Genomic DNA, 27,048 nt, shown 5'->3' with positions numbered 1-27,048 from the left:
ATAATTGTAAAATATAAATTAAACGTAAATGTAAGAAAAGTAAACCCACATTCAGGTTCTACAAGGCAAAAAGAAGTAAGACCAAGAAAGCGAAACTGTTGCTTTCACCAAGGTGTCTTGGGAAGGTGGGAGTGGTGGCCAAACAATAAAAATGTCAAGTTTCCCTCTTCCTGTTGCTGGTGTCCCCAAAGCAAGGTTAACCTAGACAAAGATGAAACACAAGAAAGGGCCACCTCCTAGCTGCATGATTATACAAGTGGGTTGGTCAATGTGAGCCACCCTTTTGCCTCTGATGGCACGAGAAGCGTCTCCGGGTGTTGGCCAGCCTTGTTCCTACTAGTCACCAGTTGGTCAGTGTGTTGAATAAATGCAGTAAATACGTGTGTATTCTAGAGTCCGGTATACTGAGGCGGCCCAGTGAGAAGCAGTTACGAGCATTAAAAATAGTTAGGTCTCCAACGGCGACAATTCCGGACAGACGCCGTCAACCCTTAGAAAACAGCGTGCGAACCTGCGCAGTAACTCGGCCGGGAGGCGTGGCCCGCGACTGCGCTTGCGCAGACCCCTTTCCCCGCCTCCTCCGGGCGTGAGGGCCAGTGGGGGCGGGCCGAGGCCGAGGCGGGTCTACTCCGGAGGGGCGAACCGAGGAAGGGGCGTGGCCGTCAGGTTAGTCTCCACCACCCTCTTCCGGGCTCCGCTGGCTGCGCGCGCATCCTCCCCCCTTCTTTTGTGGTCCGGCCCATTGCGAGGGTGACAGGAAACCCTGTGCAGGGAGCGCCGCCATCTTGGGCCAGCCCGAGGAAGATCCTGAGGGAGCCGCAGGAGCAGCCGCCGCCGCCACCGCGACTGCCGCCCGAGTGTCTGCAACCTCCGGCCAGCCCGCCTACCTGCCGGGGCCTCGGCCGACCGATTCCGGCCGCCCTCCCGCCGCGTCCGCCCTCCGCTTCCTCGCCCTGACGTCCCCCTCCCGTCCGGAAAGCTGCCCAGCCACCAGCAACCCCCCAGGTAACCGAGGCCTTGCGCAGGGGCCGCCCGGAGCCGGCCTCCCAGCCCGGCCCTTCCAAGGGGCGGAGGCGAACCGAGAGGTAGGCGGGCGGCGGCCCGGGCTGGGCCCCGCAGGCCGCGGCCAGCCCGGGGGTCGGCGGAGGGCGCCGGCCTGACAGGACTCGGCGGGGCGAGCTGTCGCCCGCGCCGGCCCGGGGCGGCTCGCGCCCCCTGCCCGCAGCCGGGCTCCGAGGCGTGCGGGGAGGGTGTGTTCCCACCTCCTCCGGCCGGCCGGTCGGCGGGGCACAGCCGCGGTCTCCGCAGGCCCGGGTCTCGCCGCCTTTGCCCGCGGCTGCAGACCACCCCCGCAGTGCTGCCCCACGCGTGGCGCGCCGGCCCGCCACCCACGAGCCCCCAGCCGCGGCAGTCCCACCCTACAGGGCCTCATCTTACAAAAGGCAGCGCTTCGGCGTCTCGGGCTGGCTCCCGTGTCCTTGTAAGCCACCGCTCTGTCGTCCCGGCCGAGGATCGGGCGTGTGGGACTGTGCGCGAGGTCCTCCGAATCCCTGCAAAGTCCCTGGCCAGCCTTGCACGGCTTGGAACCTAGACCGCAGCTAGAAAGAAGGAAGGGAAGAAGTTTGGGCACCTCGAGAATTTGAGAAAAGACGATGGAACGGGAATGCTAAAGCTCCAGTGTGTGCCAGACACGGGGTTAGGTGTCTTCACACATAGCTTGCTTGCTTCGTTTCGAGTGCCTTTTGAGAGTTTTCCGCATTTTTTTTAATAAGGGGCGGGGGACGGACCGAAGCCAGAAGTTCTCCTGTAGCTGAGTAATGATGGAACACAAATGATGGCTTCTCCCCATCCTGGCTGGTATGTTTTGTACTACAGTGCGTTCCACGAGGGCTGAGACACACAATACTGGATCGGTTCAGAGAGGAGACAACTAAATTCCATTTTTTTTTTTTCTCCATTCACACTGGGTGAGAACTGATAAGACCCAAAATCTATCATGTCAGCTGCTACTCTGGCAAATGCTCGTTGGAGGAGAGGTGGTGGTAGAGTGTCCTCTGTGTTTGTGAAGAAAGCTCTGTTCTTGGTGGCTGCACAGCCAAGTATGGAAACTCTTGGAAAGTTCATTGGTCATGACATGTTGTTTCAATTACCTTTTGTGTAAATGTGATTATTGAGTACAAATTTGACCCAGTAATGATGCAGCTTCCTCTTCTCCCTTCCCTTCAGCAGGGGATTTTCTCGGGAATTCTGTGTAACTAGGAAGTGGCAGTACCAGAGTTAGAACCCAAGGCATCGGGCCTTCAAAACCTTAACCTGCACACTTTCATGCATGGCCGAGTAAAATCGCCCAAACCATACCTACACGTCCTAGTTACTTAGGTGACCTTAAATAACTAAGTTAGCCAACCTCCCAGACTCAGTGTCCCTGTAAATTGTGCCCACATTTCAGGGTCATTTCAAAGATTAACTAGAATTAAAGAAAGCTCAGGTTTGGCATGCAAGTTGCCTGTAGTTTTGTTAGCCATATAATGGGTGTTTAATATCTGTTGGACGAGTACTGTCGAAGTCGAAGTGGACTCTGGCTTAATCTTACCTGCCCATTTAGTAGTATATAACCATCAGTAAATCACTTCTGACCTGGTTTCCTTATTTGTAAAATGAATTTTTAGGGTTAGAAATTGTTTATAAAGTAGCTAGTTTATATTAGGGGCTCAGTAAGTGGAGTTATTAAGCTTTGCAACAGAGCTTGAAAATTTCTTGGAGCCAGGTTTTATAGGTCTTATTTGCATACCCTTAGCAAGACATGTAAGATAAAAATGTTCAAACTATAGCTCTCGAGGTGTTTATGACATTAAAAATGTTAGCAATGTGGGCCTGGCAAGATGGCTCAGCAGGTAAAGTCTTTTGCTGCCACCCTGACACCAGACTTAGATTCTGGAACCCACCCAGTAGAAGGAGAGAATGGATTCATGCTAGTTATTCTCTCTAATATCTACATGTGTGCCCACATGTGCACACACATACAGTCATACACACAAAAGTATTTTAAAAGTATGGAGGAGACAGATTTTTATTAATACTAAGTTATACTATATTTCAAACTTTTTAAAGTTTGCAAAATAAAGCATCAGTATAGTGAGCATTAATACTATATTACTGATCAGTGTCTGCAGTCTTGGTCTATCTCTACAGTGCTCCTCCCAAACTCACCTGGGTCTCAGACAAATCATTAGTAAGCTTTTACTAATCCTTTCAAGTGCAGGTATCATTGTCTTGTTGTTGTTGTTGTTGTTGTTAAGTACTTTCATGGAAATCAGAAAGCAGATTTGGAAGTACTTCATTTCTTATTCATAGCACACTATCATTAGTGGGAAGGTTTTGTCTTTCTCTGTGGACATTGTTAAGCAATCTGGTATTTTAAATTTTTATTTACATTAACTTACACAAAAGTGTAATCTTAAGTGAGTTATGAAAAGTTGGTCTCAGAAATGGACAGGTTATTTTCCAAGGTTGTATTTCTGTTATGGAAAGAAAATTAACCATTTTGATTAGATTGATTATTAGATTAATTATGGAAGTTTCTGTCCACCTGACTGACATGTGGCATAGCATTCCAATTCAGGGGCCTCTCAGCAAGGATGCACCCATTCATGAGTTCCATGAAGGTAGAGACAATGTTACTCCCTTTTTTGATTATTGTTAAAACCTTTCAAAGTGGTTTGTGCTTAGTATATGTGGTGTATTTTCATGTTGTTGGTGTTTAATCACAAAAGTAGTCTGGTCTCCAGTGTTTATAACAAAATACATACATAAAAGCCCTAAAACTGAAGAGCAGCATTAAGACTTTAGGCCACCAGGAGTATTTAGTGGGTTGCTTTCCTCTTGCTATTGTAAAGATTGAGTAGTAATCTGAGTAATCTGAGGAATAGACTATAGTAGCTGTAAACAGTGAATGACAGTGTATAAATAAACACATAGGAGTTAAAATATAAGCCTGAGAAAATGCCCGTTAGTAGGAGAGATGGCTCTGTGGATAAAAGCCGCTGCTCTTGTAGGTGCCCCATGTTTGATTCCCAGTACGCATGTGGTGGCTCACAACCATCCATAACTCCAGATTTAAGGGGCCTGACAGGAGTATATACTATACGTGTAGGCAAAATGCTCTCATAAAATACATTTTTTTAAAAAAATTAAAACTCATTTATATAACCTTATTCATTAAGAGGTCTGATTTTGTTTGACATGACAATGACTAGCATGCAATATATGTTTCATAACCATTTAGATATAGATGTTTTGACTCAGGAATATGTCCATGATTTCATTAAGTGAAAAGAACATGTTGCATGTTTTATATAATTGCTATGTTCCATCTTTAAGTAAAGCTTATATATCTCCTTAACATAGGCATGTTTCATACTAAGGTAAAGTTGAAAACTCCTTTGTTAAAGCAACATTAAGGATGTTTAATATTTAAAACTGGCCACCTGATTACATAGTGCAACAATTATCAGTGCTTAAAGGCATTTTGTGAAGATTTCTTTTGGTAGCCAAGGACAGTTATGTGTCCACCTTGCATGTCTTCAATAATTAGTTAAGTAGAGAGCATTGTGCTCTTTGGTGTCAGGCCTCTGAGCTTAAGTTCTAGGTTGTCCATTTACTACCTTTAGAACATTGACCAACGTAGTGAATTTCACCAGATCTCAAGTTCTTCAATTTTTGCATGAAAATAATAGTTTTTCAGAGTTGTAGGAATTAAGAATTAGTATAAGTAACACAGATCGTTGTATGATATATTCTCAAATTTTCCTTATTGTTACCATGGATAAATAACAATAAATCAACATTACCAATTATTTATATTTCTTAAATTTGTGTATACTCCAAATGTAATTATTTAATATTTCTTATTCAGAGTGTTAAATTAGAAGCAAAGGAGTGAAAGGTCTGTGCCTTAAAGCGTCACCTGGAGGAGGCAGGATGGTGGTGTTTGTAAAGGGGAATTTGTGTTTTTAACTAGGCTGGATACAGTATAGACTTGGTCCAAACTGCCTGAGCTAGACAGACTGCTTTCCTCTGAGACCATTTCCTCTTCTGTAAAATGAGGAACCTAGTAGCAGTCTTATAAGGACAGTAGTCAGATGAAGTGGCACTTAGAGTACTGCCTGGTATTTGTTAAGTGCCCCCAAAATGGAAACGATAGAAGTTGTGTTACTAATTTACAAATTGTTCATCCCGCTTGTTTTTGTAAATGCAGCAATCCTTTTGTTTTTATTTTTTAAAAAATCAGAAGCATTAAAGGTGATCTTATGTCAATTTTATCCAAGTAATTTTTATTTAAAAAAAGGAACAAAGGGTGGCACTTCCTGTAGTCAGACTCAAGAGGCTGAGGCAGGAGTATTGTAAATGGATGGTGTAGTGAGTCCCAGGCAAGCCGGGATGATATGAGACCGTATTTCACAAAACAAAATGGGAAGAAAATGCATTTTAATCACACAAGTTATAGAATATTGCCAAGCTCTTAAAAAAAAAAAAAAAAAAAAAACAGCAGATACTGCAGTGTTGAGTGACTTGTGCTTTTAACGTGAACTAACCAGCATTCCCTACACGTCCCCCACCCTCTGCCTTTTTTTGACCTTTGAGCTTTTAAAACAAACTTGCTCTTAAATAACAGAGGACTTTTTTTTCTCTTTCTAAAGCTAGGCAAAAATCTTTTGTTCACTTTCTCAGTGGCATGCTTTGAAAAAGTATGCATTGATTTGTTCAAAAAGGAGCTCCTTGCATATGACTTGTAAACATGTATTTTAACTAACAGACAGACTATGGGATTACTTAAATTTTACCAGTTTCTTATTTTTGAATAAGAAAGATGTTTTTTGCCTTTGCAGAAGTGAATAAATTTGTATTTTGCTTGTTTGCTTTTGAGACAGTATCTCATGTAGCTAAGGCTATCTCAAACTTCTGGACTGATGTTTTTCCTGAGTGCTAGGTTATAGGCCTGTGCTACCAGGTCTTGTTTATAGGTGAAGCTGGGTTTTGGTACATGTTAGTCAAACACCTACCAATTGAGGTACATTCCCAGCACTGTCTCCCTGTTTATGGTTTCAGGGCTTTTATTTGTCATTATAAAAGAAACTTGAACCAAAAAATTATTGTGAAGTAAAAGCAAAGCATCTGTCCATTCTGAATAGTGATTATCTAGAACACTGCTATATTAATGCTTACTATTTAAAAATTCATCATCTTAGGTGATATTTTAGAGGATGCTATATGTGACTAGTAGCATATGTACAGCTAGTCTAAGTAGAATTGAATAATAATTTCACAGTTGCTCCTAGAACACTTGAAGTTAGTTGACTTTGGGACTGTTTAAAGGCCATGATTTTGGGGTGTTGTGTGTTGGGGCTTGAAGTCAGGGCCTTGTGCATAACTAAGCATGCATTCAACACTAAGATACAGCACAAGCCCTGTAATTTTATTTATCTGTTTACTCGTTTGTCACCTGCCCATCCATCCATCCATCCATCCATCGTTTATCTATAACAAGGTCTCCGCATAGCCCTGGTTATCCTAGAACTCACTATACAGAGTAGGCGGGCCTCAAACTCCCTGAGATATGCCTGCCTCTGTCTCCTTAGTGCTGGATTTTAACATAATAAAATAGTAGGAAGCAAAGTATGTACACAAAATTTTAGTCAAAAGATGGGAAGAAAATAGGAAAGTCAAGGGGAGGAGTGCAAGAGAACTAATTTACAAATGATTACTTTGGAAAGGAGTTTTAGGAATTAAAAACTAATTTGAGGAAAAGAACATAGCTGTTTCCATACAGAAGAGAAATTAATACATGTTAGGAATTTAATACTCTTGAAAATTCCTTAATTCAAGGGTTCCTTCTACCCCTTGTAAGTAGCTGGTTCAGAGATCAGGTAAATAATTTCAATCAAATTTAACTTTGAGGCCAAATTGTTGTGGGTTTTTTTTTCTTAGTTTGTTTGAGACAGGGTTTCTCTGTGTAGCCCTGGCTGTCCTGGAACTCACTCTGTTGACCAGGCTGGCCTTGAACTCAGAGATCCTCTGCCTCTGCCTCCAGAGTGCTGGGATTAAAGGCATGTGCCACTTCGCTGCCTAGCTTAAGGTCAAGTTCATTTTAAAGTTGAGTCCCAGTAGTAGCTAGAAAAGAGGTAAGAGTTACCATGTTTAGGATCCCAGCTGATCCAACTAGAAAAACTCCTCCTGAAAGAACTGGTTAAGGGAGTTTTCTGAGATGTGGAGGACTGATTATGTGTCACAACATGCTGGATGCATTGGGAGCAAGGCATGGACTTGGGTTGACTGTTGTCTGTACAGCAAAGTAAGGTAACTGTGTAATTATGTGATGCATGCTTTAGTTTTCTATATTTAAGGATTTCTTTTTCCTTGATTCTTCACCTATTGCAGATGTTCCTCCTATAGATTTAGTTTTATTATGTTGAAATTTTATTTGAAATATAGCATAAAATTATCACAAAATAGTCATTAAAACACTAGAAAGCACAAGTCTTTGAACAGTTAATAAGTTAATAACTGGGATGTATGAGTTTTGTCTTTCCTTAGCTGAAAACTGATGAAAAAATAACCTCATTAGATGTTGTTACGTCATTAGGATGTGTTTCTCTAGAACCTAGCACAGTGTTAGACACATTGAGACACAACTACCCCTACATTTTTAAGCCTATTATTAATGGGTAAATTTATTTAATGTGTATGCTTGTCCTCCAAAGAAAGTTAACACATGAAACATTTATACAGCACATGAATTATTTGGGAAGATTATTGTTGTTGAGACATAGGTCTCTGTATTGTCCAGGCTGACCTCAAAATCCTGGATTCAAACAATCCTTCAGTCTCCTGAGTATCAGCCAGGATTAACATGTGTGTAATTGTGCCTGTGAGATTGAAAGTTTAGGAAAAAAATTGGAATTTTTCTTAGGTTAAGTCTACCTGATGACTAAGGAAGGAGTAGGCTGTGGTCTTTGGAAGTATATGTAAGCTTTTAGATTTCATAAGTGTGAATACAGCTTTAGAGCATTTTTTTTCCTCCTAGAATAGTATACAGAACTCAATTCATGTGTTTTTAATAATTAAATACTATATTAAGTTGAGCCATATGAAATTGCTAATTATGTTGTTCTTTTTAAAAATCTATAGGAACAACAGTTTTGTGTGATAAAATCTAATTTTGATGTCAATTTGATTTGGATTACATGCTTATTCTTCTAGACTTTAGATTCTTTGCTAAGTATTGATTTAAACTAGAGGAGAAAGTTATTTTTGTATTAATGTTAGTGATTAGTTTTGATATTATAACTTATTTGATCAATTAACAAGGAAAAGGACCTTAAAGGGAGAAGGAACTATGTAATGATGCTTGAATTTAAATTCATAAAGATTTTCTTCTTTGTAAGATTTCCAGGATAACTTTTTTTATATATATTTCCTAGAGTAAAACTTTTTTTTTCCATATTTTTGTGGATCACATGAGAATACTAAAGTAGCATTCAAGAGAGAGTTTGTGGTCAGTTTGGAAATTTTACTGACTTAGCTAAAAATTTTGTTTGTGTAGTCAGTGTGTTTTCTTAATATGTGTGATATATTTAAAAGATATGTATGTATGTTTGTAATATATCTGCTTTGCCTTTGGAAAGACAGTAGTAATATTGGTTTCTATAACTTGTAAACTGTTTTCTGAAGTAACATAGTTTCCTTTGTTTTTAGTGCCACCATGGCAACTGCACCGTACAACTACTCTTACATCTTTAAGTATATTATTATTGGTAAGTTTACTTAATATGTATGCTTGTCCTCCAAAGAAAGTTAACACATGAAACATACATCAGTACCTAAATATACTGCTGCAGAAGTGCATGCTTTTATTGACTTGAGAACTAAAGCTTTTTGATGAAGATACATAATGTCTTTTCCAACATGGCCCTGGGTATTTATCTGGTCTCTGGGCACCAATGAAGTGATGGTGGTTGTTCTTCAGGGCCACCTGCGAACTTGTTGGGGTTATAAAATTAATTTCCTGCTAGTGCCTAAATATCCCAATGTCATAAAAGTTTTCAGGTCCTCTTGAATTCCAAAATAAGTAGAGAACACAGATTCAGAATTGGTTGTGTCTCTCTCTCTCTCTCTCTCTCTCTCTCTCTCTCTCTCTCTCTCTCTCTCTCTCNCNCACACACACACACACACACACACACACACGCACACAGAGTTTTGTTTCTTCTTAAATGTCAAGACTTTGCTTAAATTCTCTTAATGCATTTATCCATGAATGGTTATAAATAACAGGTAAAAGCACAGATGTTGTGCTGAGTTGCAGACCAGTGGAAGAGCTCTTCCAAGCTTATCCTGGCTGTGGGCTTGTGTTTGATCTCTGCAATGGAAAACAAAACACAACAACCTGTAAATAAATTAAAGAAAAGAAAAGAAATGTCATGTCTTTTGCTTTGATGACAAGTTTGTATAGCTTTGTGAGATGGCCTCTATTGTAATGTAGAGGTAAAACAGCATAGTTTGCCATACTTCCAGATTTTAATTTGTTAATTATTTGTTTGCTTTTGTGATAGTTCATTTGCATAGACCAATAAATGCACTTGAGATACCCACTTGGAAACAGTTCAAATTAAAAAAAAAAAAATCTCACCACAGTAATTTTTCTGTTACAAGTCCTGTTCAACTTGTTGACTATTTACTAAACATTAATTTACGGCAAAATTCTATCCTGCTAAAAGTTAGAAGTGCTCAGTTAAACGTCTTTTGAATTCAGAATAAAGGAGGAAGATGCAGGTATTCCCAGTGTTCAGAAACGTGTGGTATATAGGATATGTTGATATGCAGCAGTCATTGCATATGATTATACATGTAAAAATTAAGAAATATAATTGCCATCTGAAACATTTTCTTTTTTTAAACAGGGGATATGGGAGTAGGAAAATCTTGCTTGCTTCACCAATTTACAGAAAAAAAGTGTAAGTTCAATATGAAAGGTAAAAAAGATGAGTAGCTTACTTTATTGTCACATTCTCTACATTCTAAAAAGTACTATTTTTAGTGTATTTTATGCATTTAATTATAACCTGTCTCTATATTTACACTTAGGTTTTTAAAGTGCCATGATTATTTTTCTAAAGTTTGTTTTAACAGATTTATTTTTAAAAGATTTATTTTTAAGTGTGTGTGTGTGTGTGTGTGTGTGTGTGTGTGTGTTTGTATGTGTGCTTGTAGGGTTATATACCTGTGAGTGCAAGTGCCCTTAGAGTTCTGAAATAACAGATCTCCAGGAGTTGGAGTGAGTTACAGATGGTTGTCAGCTATCTGGATGTGCTGCTGGGAACCGAACTTGGGTCTTCTGTAAGATCAGTACATACTTTTAACTGCTGAATCATTTCTCCAGACCCAAGGGCCATGGATTTTTTTAATAGCTTCAGATAAAATACAGTATTGTCAGTTAAATTGTTAGTTTTGTTTTTTGTTTTTTTTTAACTTCATGATGTCTTATATTCACTTTGATTCTTCTTATTTATTCGTATATAAATAAAGACAGGGTCTCACTGTGTAGCTCTGGCTGACCTGGACTTGACTATGTAGACTAAGTTGTCCTCAAACTCAAAGAGATCTGCCTCCTGAATGCTGAGATAAAGATGTGCACCATCATAGCAGGTTGTTTTAATTTGTTTATTTTGTTTTTTTTCGAGACAGAATTTCTGTGTAGCCCTGGGTGTCCTGGTATTCACAGAGATCCACTTGCCTCTGCCTCCAAAGTGCTGGGATTAAAGGTGTGTGCCACCACTGCAGTGTGAATTAATTTCTAAAAGTGTAGAATGTTAAATTTAAATAACCCCATCTTTTTTCTTTCAATTAAAATATGTATCTTTTAATCAACTTTTATATTTGTGTGTGGGGGGGTGCGTGTGTGCGTGTGCAAAGTTACAGGCCATTGGGAATTGTTCAGTGTAGGTGGTGCTGGGAACTAGACTCTGGTCCTCTGGAAGGACAGCAAATAATGTTCTTAACCACTATGACATCTCTCCAGCTCCCCACCCCCAAAATGTATTATCTCAAGAAACATTTTTTTCTGTATGTATCATTTCTTCACTGTAATTTACTTTTGAAATAATAGGATTCGTTCTATCTTTATCAATGGCTAAAGTTTAGAATACAATTCTTACCATGGGTAGTGGAGAAAGAGGCCAGAATGTTGTAATTGATAAGCAAAGTATAATTGAGAACATAGTGTTTTTGTGCTGCTTTCCACACAAGTTTTCTGAAATTTGTCTTGTTTTCTCTTCTCCAACAGTTATGGCTGATTGTCCTCACACAATTGGTGTTGAATTTGGTACAAGAATAATTGAAGTTAGTGGTCAAAAAATCAAACTGCAGATTTGGGATACAGCAGGGCAGGAGCGGTTCAGAGCTGTTACACGGAGCTACTATAGAGGAGCTGCGGGTGCGCTCATGGTGTATGACATCACCAGGTAAGATGATGTCCTGCTTTGGAGTAGACCACTACTTTGGGCAGTATGGTTTCTTTTCTATTGATTTGGGCCTCTTTTAGTTTGTAATTGGATATCTGTAAACTATTTTATTTAGGTTTTATGATTTCTAAAAAAAGCTTGAAAAACTTAAATAAGATTCTGATCTTCTTCCCTGGAAGTTGGTTAAAGCAAGACCATGAGGTAATGGGGACCTAAAAGAAGAGCAGAGTCTGCGGAGCTGAGTTGGTTGTTGCAGAGAGGTGGCTTTATATGAGACTTTTATTTCAAGGAAGGCAAGCCAGTGCTTCGGAATTGTATTCAGTCTGTGTTAAAATTGACACCTCTGTGAATAAGAGCGGTGAGGAGTGAAGTACTTGGTCTCGTTGGAAGCATGATAGACTGAAACAGATCCTGTGTTCTCATCTATAGGCCAACAAAAAGTTCTTTTTTTGATGCGTTGATTTTTTTTTCACATTTTGGTGTTGGTTTATGTATAATGTTTGAGTAATTACTCATTTACTTAAATTCATTTTTCTACCATGGATTGAAGTGACTTAAAACACTGCATCAGGATTCAATTCATGACAACATGGCTCTTTCTGGAAACTCAGAACATTTGACACGATGTCACAAAACAGGAATATAAAGGTTTGACTTTGGAGCATGTAGTCAAACTGCCACTTACTAGAACTGAACAGTTCTCTCCTGTAAGATAAAAATGAACCAGTAACCTTTCATCATGATGCAGAGTGTCAGCCAAAAACACCCCTAAGAAGAGCTCCTCCTCAGGAGATAGAGATAAGTGAGTGGAACCAAGGGACAGCTGGAGATTGTTACTGAGAAAAAGCTTTATGCTGTTTCATTTTGAACAGTCAGCGAACCTAAGCATAAGACTGAGCCGTCCACAAGGAAGGAGCCCCTTGCTAACTTCTCTGACTTTGACACACTCTTGAAAATGCTGCCTTTAGAATATTTATAGGGACTGATTATAATCATGTGCATAAAGCCTCAGTAAATTCTCAGCAAACAGTAAAGTAAGTCTTAATCTTCTTGGAGACTGTAAACCTGGCTGTTGTACAGAACTGCCTCAATCTGAGTTGTTACTGCATTCCTGAAGACTTAATGTAATTAAATGTCCAACACATTACCAATACACTTAAATATGATGTGTGCTTAAAATACAATTTATTTTGCTTTTTAAACATATCTTTTAAGTATAGTAATACTGTGGTAAAATTTATGTGTATTCAAGCACTTCATATGGAAACAGCACAAATGTCCATCAGCTAAAGGAATGAATATACATCAGGTGGCTATCCACACAATGAACTGTTTTTGAGCTGTAAAAAGGATGACTGATACGTACTATATGTAAGTGTAAAGGCCACATGTGACTGTCTATTTATCTAGAATAGGCAGGAAGATTACAAGGGCACAAAATTTCTCTTTTGGGGATCCTGTGAATGTTCTGGAATTTGATAGTAGTGATACTAAAAGTAAATTGTATTTTTAAAGGGTTTATGGTGATGTGTTTTATTTCAGTATTTACTGAAAGAAGTACTTTGGATGTTAGGTGACTTTAGACAGTTCATAGACACAGGATGCTGGTAGAGTAATGACACTATTTTCTACCATTTATTTCTGTCAATCCTTAACATTTTACAACTTAGAAGTTCCCGCTTTAATACTTTTTATCTTCGGCATCAGCTATAATTGTTACAAGCCATTTTCCTAAATTGATAATGAAGCTTATTATATCAGTTGTTTTGCCAGACAGTCAGAATGTATCATGAAGTCAAGAGTAGAAAGCTGAGCCATCCTAACCCAGAGCCCATCTGTGTGTGGATTTATTTGTTGTGTTAGGGTCAACTGGACTAGTGCAGATGACATCATGCTTGTTAAAGTGGAAAAGTGCTATGGTCTGAATCCCCAGAGACTTTAAGTGCCATGCACATAAGAGTTACAAGATACAAGCTTTTTTTCCGGTAGCTGAGGGCTTGAATTTCTAGATGAACGCATTAAATGCCCTTTTTAAAGGCAGTTTTTAATCTGTGTATTAATCAGTCCAGAGTAGTGATCTGGGCATGGTGTCATATGCCTGTAATTCTAGCATTTAGGAGGTAGAGGAAGGATGATCACAAGTTGGTGGGTGGCCTGGGAAACATTCAAAAAAGGAAAAGGAAAAAAGAAAGTAAAAGAGCAATTTAGGAAAGATGAGTTATGTACTAATTTAGTATGTTTGTCTTTTATTTCTGGCTAAAAATCGTAACTTGAAGGTAGAAGCAAAAATATTTTTTTCCTTTGGGTATATTACTAGGTAAACATTTTGGTACTGTTATCCAATTTGTGATTAGGGAATATGGATAATTTCAAGGAATGTTAGTTTTGACTCTAAACTGCAAATCTTGGTTCTGAATATTCTATGTACCTTGCTTGCACATTGGTGTGTTTATATATATACTTCTGATATCATTAATATAGTTGGATATTGAGCTATTTAAAAATAATGAGTTTTGGAGTGGGTGGGTGGGTGAGCACCCTCGAAGAGGCCAGGGGAGGGGGAATGGGATAGGGGGTTTCCAAAGGGGAGACCTGGAAAGGGAAAAACATTTGAAATGTAAATAAAGAAAATACCCAATTAAAAAAAATAATGAGTTTGTGGCCAGGTATGATGGCACACCTGTAATCCAAGACATGGGAGGATTGAGAGAAAGAGAGGGAAGATGGCTTGAACTACAGAGGGAGACCTTTCAAAACACAAAACAAAGTTTGGCTAGAGTCTTGAGAATTATGTTGGTTGTGTTTACAGCTGTTCTTTGGAGTAACCATCTGTCAAAGTAGAAATACACATAGTTTGGGTCTTTCAATTAAATTCTGTATATGTATGTATGTATAGACTTATATGTTTATTTGCTTGTTTCATTTTGAGACTGTTGTACAAGCCATAGTACAAAGAATTCACTTAGTGCCATGGTGGCTCAAATTCAGGGCTCTTCTGCCCTACCGTAGCCTTTGACTTGCTGGGATTACATGTGTAAGGCACATCACACCTGGTTCTTTGTTGTTGTTGTTGTTGTTGTTGTTGTTGTTCTGAACAAATGGCAATCATATGTAGAATGAACACATTTTAATTTTAACTTTTGCAGAAGAAGTACATATAACCACTTAAGCAGCTGGTTGACAGACGCAAGGAATCTCACCAATCCAAACACTGTAAGTCAACACTTAACTGTATAGAGATTTGAAATCAGCTAACCCAAGCAGGCCGGCCTTGCACTGGTGAGATACTGTTATTTGGGTGCTATGACTAAGAGACCATTCTCTTACTCATTTATTCATTGCATTCAGATTTTCTTTGATGCTAGAGATGCAGGCCTCATTTACGCTAGGCAGATGAAGCTACATTCCCAGCCCCAAGTACTTTTATTTTATTCTTAGGCTAATTGAAGAAAACTCTTAGTTTTGGTTGCTTCCAGGTTTTCTATTTTTATTATACTTTTTTATGTTTGGATTTGAAAACAAAAACAAAAAGATATGAATGAGGTGGTGCTCTCAGTTGGAGTTATTATAATCTAAAATTATAAATTTAAAACAGTTCTAGATTAAGTTTGTAAAATATTACCATCAGAGGAAACTGGGCAAAACTGTGCAAGGGCTCTTTTTGGTTTTTTACAGTTGCATGTGAATTTGTAATTATCTGAATAAAATGTCAACTAAATGTAAGTATTCTATATACTTTAAGTAATTAACTTACAGAAAAGATACTGAGATGTTAAAGAACAGCTACCATGCTAGATTTCACAGTATGCTACAGTTTCTGGTCCTCAGTGGGTTATTGTGTAGCAGAGAGAACCTTCAGGTTTACAGAGAAGCCATAAAACCACCTGAATGATGAATTAGAAATGTGGTGAATGGTTCAGTGATGGAGAGTGCAGTCCAGCAGGGCCTTCTGGTATCCTGGAGGGTGTTGCAAGAACCGTGTTTCCAAAAACAAAACAAAACAAAACAAAACAAGCTGGGCGTGGTGGCTCACACCTTTAATCCCAGCANTTGGGAGGCANAGGCAGGCGGATTTCTTGAGTTCGAGGCCAGCCTGGTCTACAGAGTGAGTTCCAGGACAGCCAGGGCTACACAGAGAAACCCTGTCTTGAAAAAGCAAAACCAAAACCAAAACAAAACAAAAAAACAAGAACAGTGTTTCACTTAGCTTTGTACCTCCTGCACTTGGTAAGAGATCTGTTTTGCTAGTGTGGAGCCTAGAGCTTTCATTTTCATGTATACTAAACTCAACTGTTGCTATGCATAGAGACCTATTATGGATAAATGTGCATAGCAGCTTTATTTGTGATAACTAAAAACCGAAACCAGTCCAGCTACCACAGATATGTGAACAGCAAAACAGTTCGGTTGCATGCATCCCCACTACAGTGAACTATTCAGCCACACTGACGAAGGAATTGGGGTAACAACATCAGTGCTGATGAATCTGAAGAGAATTTTGCTGAGTTTAAAAAAATCTAAAAAGCTTACATATTCTATGATTCTATTGACATATTTCAAAATGACAGTACTGTAGATAAAGAACAAACTAGTGATGGCCAAGGGTTGGTTAGTGACAGGGTAGGTGGCTGATAACTGGGAAAAAACAGCCAGAACAGTTCCTTGGTGATGATGTTGATAGTTCTGTGCCCAGATTGAGGTGACAGCCGGTAACTATTCTAACACTGCACAGAGCCACGTGTGGATACAGCCACATACATGTTTGAAAAAAACGGGTATCTTAAGACAGTCATTGTACCAATGTTAGTTTCTGGTTTTGACAGTATAATGTAGCCCTGTGAGTTACTAAAAAGTTTTGAAAATGTTTTTTGAAGCACACTTTATATTACTATGTTTTCTATGAATTTGCCTTTTGTTTTTATGGGAAAAGTATGTATTCTTCATTTTTGTTAATGTTTTGTGCCACTTTGTTACCAGACTACCTCTTGGGGGAGGGGCGTGGGCAGTGAAGATTGGAGATTGATGTGTAGTTGGGAAAGAGAAAATACTTCTTTTTGAAGAGGGTTGTGGTAGAGTGGAGTGTTGGAGATTAAAACCATAGCTGAGTGCCTGCTAGGCAAATGCTTGCCCATACTTCAGTCTAGAAGGTAGTATTTCTTGATTTGAATGCCTGTCTTATAATGACCCTATACTAGGTTTGATCTTTTGTTAAGTGCCATTATTTTATTGCTCAAATGACTATGAACATTATTTTCCCTTGTCAGTAGTCACTTGCACTTTGAAGAATGATTTTATTGTTGTTGTTATTATTTTACCATATAACTTATCATATAACTTAATTTGGAAATAATTGATTAGTTCACTGGACCCAAATATTTGAAAGTGTAAGAGACAAGTACTAATTTTATATGGAAAAAAAAAAAGTTGGGAAGCACTTTTTTGTTGAAATCATTAATTCCTAACCTCTATCTGGTTAAAGGGAGAAGTAGAAGAGGGGCTGATATCTTCCCCCTTTGTGCTTTAAATAACAACTCAAACCCCTTTGTTTTCTAAGGCTACCTTTAGTCTTTTAACAATTTTACATAAGTAGGTAACTCCAGAGAAGATGACGGGGTGTGGCATTTGTCCTCTCCTGGGATAGTTTGTCTCTAGGTCACATTCTCTAAGGTTCTAATGCCCTCTTTGCTAACTCTGTCTTACTTGAATTTAAAGGGAAGGTAATTACTGTTACCCTGAATGAATTAAACTAGTGGTTTTCAAGTTTCCTCAGGGTCCCTGTATCTTTTGAGGACCTGAAAGCTATAAGCCTTCTCCAGGGAATGTTCATGGTTACAGCACTTGTACTTAATTTTAGGGCCTTCTTATTAATTTTGCCTATTTTTTTGGCCTAGACCAGATAGGAATAAATTGGCTTGTGAGCCATATTCACCTAATGAATGACTTTTCTATTTTTAAGGTGTTTGTGACAACAATAAAAACAATATTCCGCAAAACTTGTGTGGGGCCCACAAATCTGAATGCCCTCCTCTTCCTTACAGTGGTTGTCAGACCCTGAGCTGGCTTGTTGCCAGGGTTCTGCTCAGTGTTCTTGCCTTATGCTGTGTAGTCCAAGGCTCATCTTTTTCCTGTCAAGGCTTTTGTATTTGAGAATTTTCATAGGTATTTTTGTTCTAAGATACCTTTTCTTTTGTTCACAAATTAGGTAATAATTCTCATAGGAAATAAAGCAGATTTGGAAGCACAGAGAGATGTTACCTATGAAGAAGCCAAACAGTTTGCCGAAGAAAACGGTGGGTTTAAGACTTAACACACTGCTATGGGATTTTTAAAAGAAAGGAGAATTAGGTCATGCCAGTTATTTGAAGAAAAAAAAAATTTTTTTTTTAAAACCTGTTCTATTCAGAAATCTCAATAAGGAAATAAAGTGTTTGTTTCTATGATACCTATTAGTAGTAGTGCAGCTACTGAGTGACAAGTACTGATCTGCCCTTGCACCTCAGACATGCGCTCCTTCATGAGGGCTGGAGTAGGAGTACTGACAGCTGCGGGGCCTATTCACATGTGACTAGAGCACTCCTGACTCTGCAATGTCCTAATTTTAGTCTGAATTTTATTTTTAGGCTTATTGTTCCTTGAAGCAAGTGCAAAAACGTAAGTATGGCTAAAATGTAGATCATGTTTCAGTTCCATGCAGAGTAGAATCATGTGCTGTGTAAGTGGGTGATGCTGTAGACAGGCATGTGAACTGTGCTGAGGCCATGGACAGTGCACAGCAGGAAGAGCAGTGAGCAGAAGCTCCTGTTTCACTTTACAAGAGAATGGGAACCTTTTACTTAAAGATTTGTACCTCATTGTGTCCACTGGTAACCCAGGTTAATAAGTGAAACTGTGCTGACATCTCATAAGTGTTTGACTCTCATGGCTGAGGTTGAGTTTGGTATCTTGAACATGCACTGGGCCAACATGTTCACATAGCACCTTAATAATTCAGGGACTCCATACTCAGTGACTAATAAGGCACAGCGAACATTTCCTGATTGCCTTGGAGTTTAGCATTGATCCCAGCACTCCCAGTCATAGTTCTGTATCACACCAGGCAAGGACAGGCCAACCTGTTCATGTTTATTTACCTCTGCTGTTAGTCCCAAGAGAACTGAGCTGTGAACATGGTTAAACATGACTATGTCACCATCACATGATAAAGATAGCATAGTTTTACACATGGCTGTTGATAAAATAATGGAAAGCCTGGAATCCTGTCGGTACATTTGGAGAAGTTTTATTTGGAGAACCTGCTCTCATTTCAGAGTGGCCGTCTCAGTTTTCATGCAGTATATTAACAGAGCACTGCAGTGAGTAGAAGATGTAAATAAATAACAAACTGAGTTTTAGAAACAGCTTGGTACTGTGTTGTGTACTCGCCACCAAAAACATTTCCTATGTTGTTCTCTTAGCTCAGTCTTCTGGTAATCTCTTATTAGATGACAGTGGCTAAGTGGAAGACATCATGGCAGTTGACTAAAGGTTTAGCAGGTCAGTGTAAATGCCTCATATTTTCTAGAAAGCTGTGCTTTGTGAATAAAGTTGTTGATTGTCTCTTAGGGGAGAGAATGTAGAAGATGCTTTTCTTGAGGCTGCCAAGAAAATCTATCAGAACATTCAGGATGGAAGCCTGGATCTGAATGCTGCCGAGTCTGGTGTACAACACAAACCCTCAGCCCCGCAGGGAGGACGGCTAACCAGTGAACCCCAACCCCAGAGAGAAGGCTGTGGCTGCTAGTGACCTCTTTGCTCTGGCCCCTCATTTGACCTTTCACCTCTGTCTGTTGGAAGCAGTACTTTTTACTGCCTCCTTGTCTTCTGTACATCTTACTGGGTTTAATTAAAAAAAAGAAAAAACAACTCTTGTAAAAACAGTTTAACAATACTAAACTGCTAAACAACTAGATGTAATCAGGTTATCAAAGGCAAGTAGAGTAATAAATCTCTCCTGCATGGTAAATCTAGACTTTCCCCCTTTGATTGTCTTTGTGATAGGTTTGTCACCAATATATGATTTAAACTGAGCACTGCTGCTGGACCTGATTTTTTACCTTCCCTTTTGGCAAGGCTTTGTCTCACTGTACGGTTTAAATTTGATCTTTTCAGCCTTTCTCCCATCTTTAAACTGTTGAGTATGTCTGTTGTAGCCAGTAAGTTCATTGCTGTGAAATGACTTTGGATGGTAGAGAAAAGGGGTCTGCAACTGCTTTTTTTGTTGGATAAATTCCCTGTTGTAGGGGTGGCATTTTTCTTGATGAGGTTTGCTTCTGTCTTAGCCTTGCACAGGGAAAAATACCCATTTATCTTTTCTTGTGCTTAATTAATAGCTTTATCTTTTTTTTTTTTTTTAATTTTTACACTATTTTATCCTTTTCTCTTTAACAGAAAGTAAATATGTATAAAATTTGAAGGAACCTAACTAACAATACCTTCTGTGTATATTATTTTAATGAAGAAAATAAATTGATTACTGGCATTGGAACAGTATAAAATACCAGTTTGTACAGTGTGACCTATATGTGACCATGTTACTCTTCCATTTCACACACGGAAATAGACACAACTGCAGCTCACAAGTAATACTGGCTCCACTCCTTGGTGCTGGCAGTGTTTGGGGACAGACATAATGCTGGAAAGAGCTCCTGGCATCAGCGGAAACACTAGTGGATTCTATTCCATCTTTGCACTGTGGCATACCTGCTGATTTTCTTAACTGTTCTTGTGTAATCAATGCGCTCACCTGCTTTTCTTTTTGTAAACATTTTGTGTTATAGGCTGCATTCTTGCCTTACTGTATAGGAAAAGGAAGAAGGCTGGGTTTAATATTGCACATTTTAAGCTTTTATACCTTTATCTTGGAATGGTCAACTTCTGGACCAGATAGCCAGAACCACAGGTCTGCTGTTAAGGGATTTTAAATTGTGCATTTTTAACACTACAGTGAAATAATTTAGTATTATCCTTTGTGTTCATAGTATGAGGGGCTATCTTATGTCATGTTGGCATAAATTAATTTGTAAAAGGGAAGGTGTTTCTAAATGTGTGTGCTGACATAATGTAAGTTACAACTTTGCACTGGGTGGTCTGGCCACAGAAAGAACACCTTGCAAGAGAAACAGATCTCTAGGCAGCATCTGCTTCACTCAGTTCTTCCCTTCTCTTGGTTGGTTTCTAGCTGAGTTTAAAGTGGCTGGAAATTGAGAGGTTGTTGGAAGTGCACGTAGGTAAGCCCCAGCACATTATATAAAATGTTCTCTGCTCAATGCTGTGTTTAAAATACACATTTTAAATCCCTCTTTACCAGACACTAATGTAAAAGTACATCTTCTGGATTATAAACATGTGGTAGTTCCAGAGTTTTGTATAGTCAATGTTAAATAAAAGCCAAAACTGGAATGTGCAGAAAATAGGATTCGGTTTTTTTTGTGGATTCACCTTTTTGTCCTTGTTTAACTTAAAGGAATCTTGGAGTAGACTGATATATTCTGTTAAAGACTTAGAGTGATCCATTTGCTTACACTGTTGCATCACAGGGGATTCACCCAGGGACCATGACCTGCTGGTGTGTGTATATATTTACAGAACAAAACAAATCACCCATTGGGACATAAGGTAGCAATCACAGAGTAAAGACCTTCGGCTTGTTTAGGTGCAATACCCCATTTCCCAAAGTGACAGTGGGTCCTAATTGTTTTTGTGACAGAAGGATTTATTCAGACTGCTGTACTCTTCATTTGATGTAACAAAATGCTATTATCTAAATATTTGTAAATAAAGTACCTGTATCTAGATTAAATTGAACGTAGTTGCATTATTTTTGAACTGTAAGACTTTTTTCAGATGAATATTTGAACTATCAGTTTTTACTGCAGCATTGCACTTAGTGTATGGTGAGTTCTGAGTAGTAATAAAACTACCAATTGAGCTGGAGTTTCATCCATGTATATTGCATCTTTGAGGCCAGCACATTGCTAGCTAATAGTATTCTCCCTTTTCTGTATATGGGGCCACATTCTATTTGCATGTGTAACCAGTGTGTAATAAATTTGGGAGCTTAAAGATAAGCAGATTGTCATAGTGCAACATCTGTGAGCCAGTATATCTGGGCAGAGTGGATTTCTGTTTTTAACCTACAATGCAGATGCCTTCTCTGGCTTTCTCACTCTGCTTTTGCTGTGGAGGAGCCCCTCTGGTGATAACTAGTACTCCAACACAATGTGTAGCTGGTTTGGGGTTTTTTTGTTTTTTTTTGTTTTTGAAGTAATGACGTGTTTAATGAAATGATGGCTGGAAGGAGTTGGGTGGTGGTGGTCACATGGTACTAGTAAGGCTATACAAGGTTTTTTTTTTTAGATGTCCTCTGGTTGTGTTATTGTGTGTGGTTTGTCAGACCCACGATTCTGTACAAACTAAGCAAGCAGCCCCTGGTTGTAGGTTTTGAAATCAGGTGTTTTGAAAGCTCAGTTTTGAGAACTGCTTTAAATGTGGCCTTTTAAAGAAATAGATGGTTTAGTTCCCTCATCATAAGCAGAAAAAAATACAGGCAATTTCTATTACTATTTATGTGGTAGTAGAGATGAAGATTTATGTGGGAATATGAGAGACTACTTCACCTTCATTAGGTTCTGTTCCCATACTGTATCAATAATTGGGATTAGTCCATACCTTTAAGCATTTTGCAAAGACATAAAGTGAAAGTATATGAATACAAAAGACAAGTTTTGTGTTGGAAATATATGTCATCTAGATAATGTGCAGTAAACAGTGTGACTTCTGTTGTCTCTTGTAATTATACATATCCTGTAACTCTAGCCAGACAGCTTAGTGAGGGATGCTGGGCTGCACTGAGCTGACATGCTACAATGCTGATTGTGGCTCAAGAGGCTGTCTAGTCAACATAGTCAACATCATTAGACAGTTACTCTTGCTTCTAACTAAATGGATCAGTCACAGAGTTGAATGCTTAAAGGTTGTCTGTAATACACTCACCGTCAGAACTGAATCTCTACAGTATAGTCTTTCCACCAAAGAATTACTATTTTAATAAGGAAAAGCAGCCTACGTGTGATGATTTCTTAATAGTACTTTTGATGAAGCACTTGCTGCTAAGTAGACCAGGTAAAGTGGTAGGAAATGGCTGGGATATTGTTATTGTCTTAGAATAAAGGAAACCTGTGGAATGCAAAGTTAGATGACAGACACAAGTTGACTGTACCTTTATTTTCATATTAAAAATAAACTTTGGATCAGAATAAAAAATAATAACTTATTAATTAAGCCTGGGGGCTTTTAGTACATTCTTTTTCATGGTAACTAGACATACCAGTTATGGACTCAGTATATGTGGTTTCACTGTCTTTGTAAAAATATTTCAACATTGAAGGAGAGTCCAAAAATAGCCCCTTACATCCTATGTTAGATAAACACATCTAGTCCCACAAGTGCTTGTGATTTACAGAAACCTCCGTATAAATGGTACAAACTACAATGTATTTTCAGTCTTCACAGGATCTTGATTGACATTCCATTAGGATGTCAGTGAGGTAGGAGAGTAGCGATTTCCTCTCATGGTTATACATGACCATATTCCTGACCTTGGCTGGAGCTTCTTTTCCTACAGTAAGACAAGCAGAATGGATAAGTTAAACCTCTAACCAGACAAATGTGGTGGTGTGTGATGACTGGAAAAATAATGTGCTTAAGGATCGCTTTAGAATTTGTTTTGTAGTGCTGGGGATTGAATCTGGGGACGTACATGTGCTAAGCAAGTGCTCTACCATTAAGCCATAGCTCCAGCCCCCAAATGCTTTAAGATGAACTGCTATAAAATGGAAAGATGAGGTTAGTTTTCCTGGGGCTGCCAGAATACCATGTTTTAATTGCTGGTTGGCTAATGTACCTGCAAGCAGGAAACTCAGTGACGGTAACTGTTTGGTTCTTCTAATGGAACTTGCAGAACTTGGAAGGAGCTCTGAAAAGAAGGGAACTCACTTTAGGCACAGAATCCAGCCCCCAATCCCAACCCAATTCAAGGTTTCATGCCACAGTGGCTCAGATGACAACCACAGACTGAAACAGTGCCTACAATTCATCTATGCCTCTGATATCTTGTAGCGTACCCTCAAGGCTCATGTATGGGCTCTATGCTATTGCCTTACAGTCTAAGCTCTGGAGGGCCATATGGTCTGGGCCTTTGCCTGACTTGTCTCGACCACAGGTGTTAAGATAACCATATTAAAATCTTAGCCCTGCTGCTCATTAGGTTTGTGAATACCTCAGGTTAGCTATTTGCCCCTCAGGCCAGTCAAACAACTGTGTATCCATCCAAACTTGGCTGTGGACTGAGTTCCTTTTTCTACCACCCTTCTCCACTCCTCTTTCACTCTCTCAATCTCCCAACACTAGGCAGGAGAGAAAGAATAGAGGGGAGGGGCAGGTGGTTGATATTATTAGACTACTCTCTGCTGTTTAAGGGTGTTAGTTCCCTGGGTTAAGTTTGATCTTTGCCGTCAGGATATCTCATGATTTTCTACACATGACCACTTAACCAACAACTAACTACCAACCGGTTAACCAGCAGGAGCAATGCCCCTCAGGGCTCTAGCACTTACATACCCTTTCCAGTCCCCAGAATTCCAAACATCATACACTTGTGGAAACTACTAGCAGCTGGCAAAATCACACCCCCTGCAAGAGCACTCGAGCAGCTCCGTACCCCACACCTGAGATCAAAACAGAACCACATCCCTGTATTTAAAGAAACTAAAATTCTCACTACACAACTGTCCTTGGATAGTCCTTGTGATTTACAGTATACTCAGGATCCGCTGCTTCCTGGTAAAGGTAGGTTGGCTTCTATACCCTGATCTTTTTATGTCCTTTGCTATACCCTTGACCTGTTACTTACAACTTCATGTAGTTCCTTACCTACACAAAGGGACAATTTGTACCTTTCTAAATGGGGTGTTGTATGTATAGTGTTTAGTATGTACATAGTAAGCACCTGAAAATGAAAGCCATTTTCTGCTCACAATGTGTTACTGTAGGTCAGTTCCATGGGTTACTTTTTATTCCTATTAAATGACTGGTAACGAAGTCCCACACAGAAACCTTTGTGAGGTCCAGAGTTTTATAAATAGGAAGTGAAGTCTGCATTCAAATGTCTGAGAAATGAGAGGTACCACCTAAAACCCAGGGAAACCCACATTTAACCTCACAGGTCTAAGCTCTTATTTCTTCTAAATGTAGATGGCTGTTTTGCCTGCATATTTATGTCTGCACTGTTGGGGTGCCTGGTGCTTGTGGAGAAAAGGGTGACGGGTCCTTTGAAATCAAACACATGAATGTGAGCTGCCAGATGAGTGCTAGGAACTTAGTCTGGGTCAAGCTTCAGTGCTCTTAACTGCTGAACCATCTCTCCAACCCTCTATACTGATCAAGTAGAAAATAAATCCAGAAGTAGAGGACACACACTAAATCTCTCCTGGGTCATCCCATCTCCAATTCTAATTCACTGTCTAAGCTACAGCTTACCTATTCTTTCTGTACCTATAAACCAAGTAAACTTTCCCCCGTGATGGCAGATAAATAGTTTTTTGCTAAAACAGTTGAGGGTGGCATTTCACAGTCTTCTTGGACCACCTACCCCAAAGTTTCCAAGTAACTCTAGACTAGAGCGCTTCCCTCTTACCTGACTATGTCCATGCTGGGAGTCCTCCACAAGGGAAGACAGACTGGGTGATGCTGCTGAGTCTACGGAGGTACTAGTGACCAGTTCTCCTAAAGCATCAACTTGTCTCCTCAGACTGTGTAAGGTGCCCTCTGTCTGCCGCTTCCCTTTGATCAGTACTTCTGCTTGCTTAGACATACAGTGTCGAAGTTGAGCCTGGAAAGTATTATCAGATGTGGGGTTTACATGGAAGAAATGCTCCTGAATGGACTCTTGCTTCTTCACATTTGATAAACAAGCTGACTTTAATAACCAGGTATGAGGGTAGGGCATGGCAGTAATCACCAATCCTTGCACTGGGGAAACAGGCCAGACAGCCCCAAATTCAAGGCTACCCTGTAGTACTAGGATATTCTAGGGTAGAGAGACCTTGTCTCAAGGAACAGCATTATAGAGGTTAAAGAACACAGCTTCACACCAGGATTCTAGATTGGACCCAGTGCCTTGCATGGGTCCTAGATGCCCTAGAATTCAAGTGGGCTTGAATGCTGAAACCCATCTGCTATCTGTAATGTCAGCTTCTCTGAACCTCTAAGTGTGATCTATAAGCGTCCTCTGAGTGCTGCAGTAGACTGACATGGAAACCTTTCCCTACTCTTGCCAAGTGCCAGCTCTCTCACAGGGGCTTTCTCTGGTTTTTTAAGAGGCAACCTTGAGTTGATCTTCATGGTGGCGCAGCCTTTCACGGAGTGCTTCTCCACGCCAGTGTTCATCCTTTTTCAAAGAGAAAAGGAGACCAATGAGTCACTGACGGCCACAGGTGGGAGCCAACCATCTTTCCCTCCTACCCTGGTGCTCCCAAATCTGTTTTTAGCTTTCTCGGGGGAGGTGGGAATCAAATTATCACTCTGAAGCCCGGGAGAGCTGGACAAACTTTACCATGATGTGAACTTGGGGAAAGTTGGATTTTTCTTCAAAAATCCTCTCTTTTGTGGTAAATGGGAAGTTCTCTTTCAAGCTTTCCAACTCTCTTAACTTTTCATTTCTTTCCAAAATAGATGCTACATCTGCCGGAAGTTCTGGAAGAAACTGGTTGAGATTCCTCAGACTGGTTCTGATTTCATCTTTCACCTCAGACTTCAGCGTCCTCATTGCATCACTGACCTCCATTTGCCTCCTCTCCAAGTCTTTCTGGTTTGCCACCTAAGCAGTGTGGTGGGGTCAAACATCAGGACTTAGAATTGGAAGATCTACACATCCTGGACAGGCTCAGTTAGTACATACAGTTCTTGATTGCAAGCATAAGGACCCAAATTCAATCCTCAGAACCCACAAGGCTGGGCGAGGGACCATGCTTGCGATTCCAGGACTGGGGAGGTAGAGACAGGTCAGTCTTTGAGGATCATTGGCCAGCCAGCCAGCCTAGCCTAGCAGTGAGCTTAAGTTTCAGTGAGAGTTCCTGTCTCAAGGCAGTTAAGAGCAATTAGAGGAAGACATCCAGTGTCCTTCCCTGGCCTCTACATGAACCATTTAAGAGCATGCAACAGCCACACTCACACCAAACAATCAACAACAAAAACAGGTGGGGAGAATGTTCAGTTAGTGCAGTGCTTGCCGTGCAGGAGGACTATAGTTAGATTGCCAGCTTTCCCATAAAAGCTAGGTATGGTGGCATGTGCCTGTAGTCTCAGTGCTAGGGGCATAAAGACAGGTTGACGAATGGGGCCTATCCTAATTGGTAAGCCTCAGATCCCAGTGAGAGACTGTTGGTTAGTTTTATGTCAACTTGACACAAGCTGTAGTCATTTGGGAAGAGGGCCT

General features: G+C 39.9%; 2 protein-coding genes across 13 annotated transcripts in view; one reads left to right on the top strand and one right to left on the bottom strand.

Annotated features, from left to right (window-relative positions):
- Window positions 1-649: 649 nt before the first annotated feature.
- Window positions 650-21,356, top strand: Rab14 (RAB14, member RAS oncogene family). Of its 2 annotated transcripts, none has more exons than XM_021192275.2 (8): window positions 650-1,005; window positions 8,755-8,813; window positions 9,957-10,010; window positions 11,339-11,516; window positions 14,663-14,729; window positions 17,719-17,806; window positions 18,137-18,167; window positions 19,119-21,356. In XM_021192275.2, the coding sequence occupies exons 2-8, from the start codon at window positions 8,762-8,764 to the stop codon at window positions 19,294-19,296; spliced, it is 648 nt and encodes a 215-aa protein (XP_021047934.1). In that variant the 5' UTR covers window positions 650-1,005; window positions 8,755-8,761; the 3' UTR covers window positions 19,297-21,356. The 2 variants fall into 2 exon arrangements, with proteins under 2 accessions (XP_021047934.1, XP_029392332.1); XM_029536472.1 differs by lacking the exon at window positions 650-1,005 and adding an exon at window positions 1,296-1,857 and having other exon boundaries at window positions 19,119-19,408.
- A 1,394-nt stretch (window positions 21,357-22,750) lies between these two features.
- Cntrl (centriolin) overlaps window positions 22,751-27,048 on the bottom strand; it is a 75,176-nt gene continuing 70,878 nt past the window's right edge. For 8 of the 11 annotated variants that reach the window (XM_021192973.1, XM_021192972.2, XM_029536464.1 and 5 more), the window contains 5 exons: window positions 26,167-26,430; window positions 25,939-26,001; window positions 25,249-25,443; window positions 23,458-23,529; window positions 22,751-23,172 (listed from right to left, as the gene is read on the bottom strand). In XM_021192973.1, the coding sequence (XP_021048632.1) occupies window positions 23,473-23,529; window positions 25,249-25,443; window positions 25,939-26,001; window positions 26,167-26,430 (579 nt within the window). In that variant the 3' untranslated portion in view covers window positions 22,751-23,172; window positions 23,458-23,472. Of the gene's footprint in view, window positions 23,173-23,457; window positions 23,530-25,248; window positions 26,002-26,166; window positions 26,431-27,048 lie in introns of those variants that run through there. The other 3 variants (XM_029536468.1, XM_029536469.1, XM_029536467.1) reach the window with 3 other exon arrangements.

This window comes from Mus pahari, chromosome 3 (assembly GCF_900095145.1).
Source record: "Mus pahari chromosome 3, PAHARI_EIJ_v1.1, whole genome shotgun sequence".
NCBI lineage: Eukaryota > Metazoa > Chordata > Mammalia > Rodentia > Muridae > Mus > Mus pahari.
Note: the sequence above shows the minus strand (reverse complement) of the source record. Positions and strands in the feature narration are given on the sequence as shown.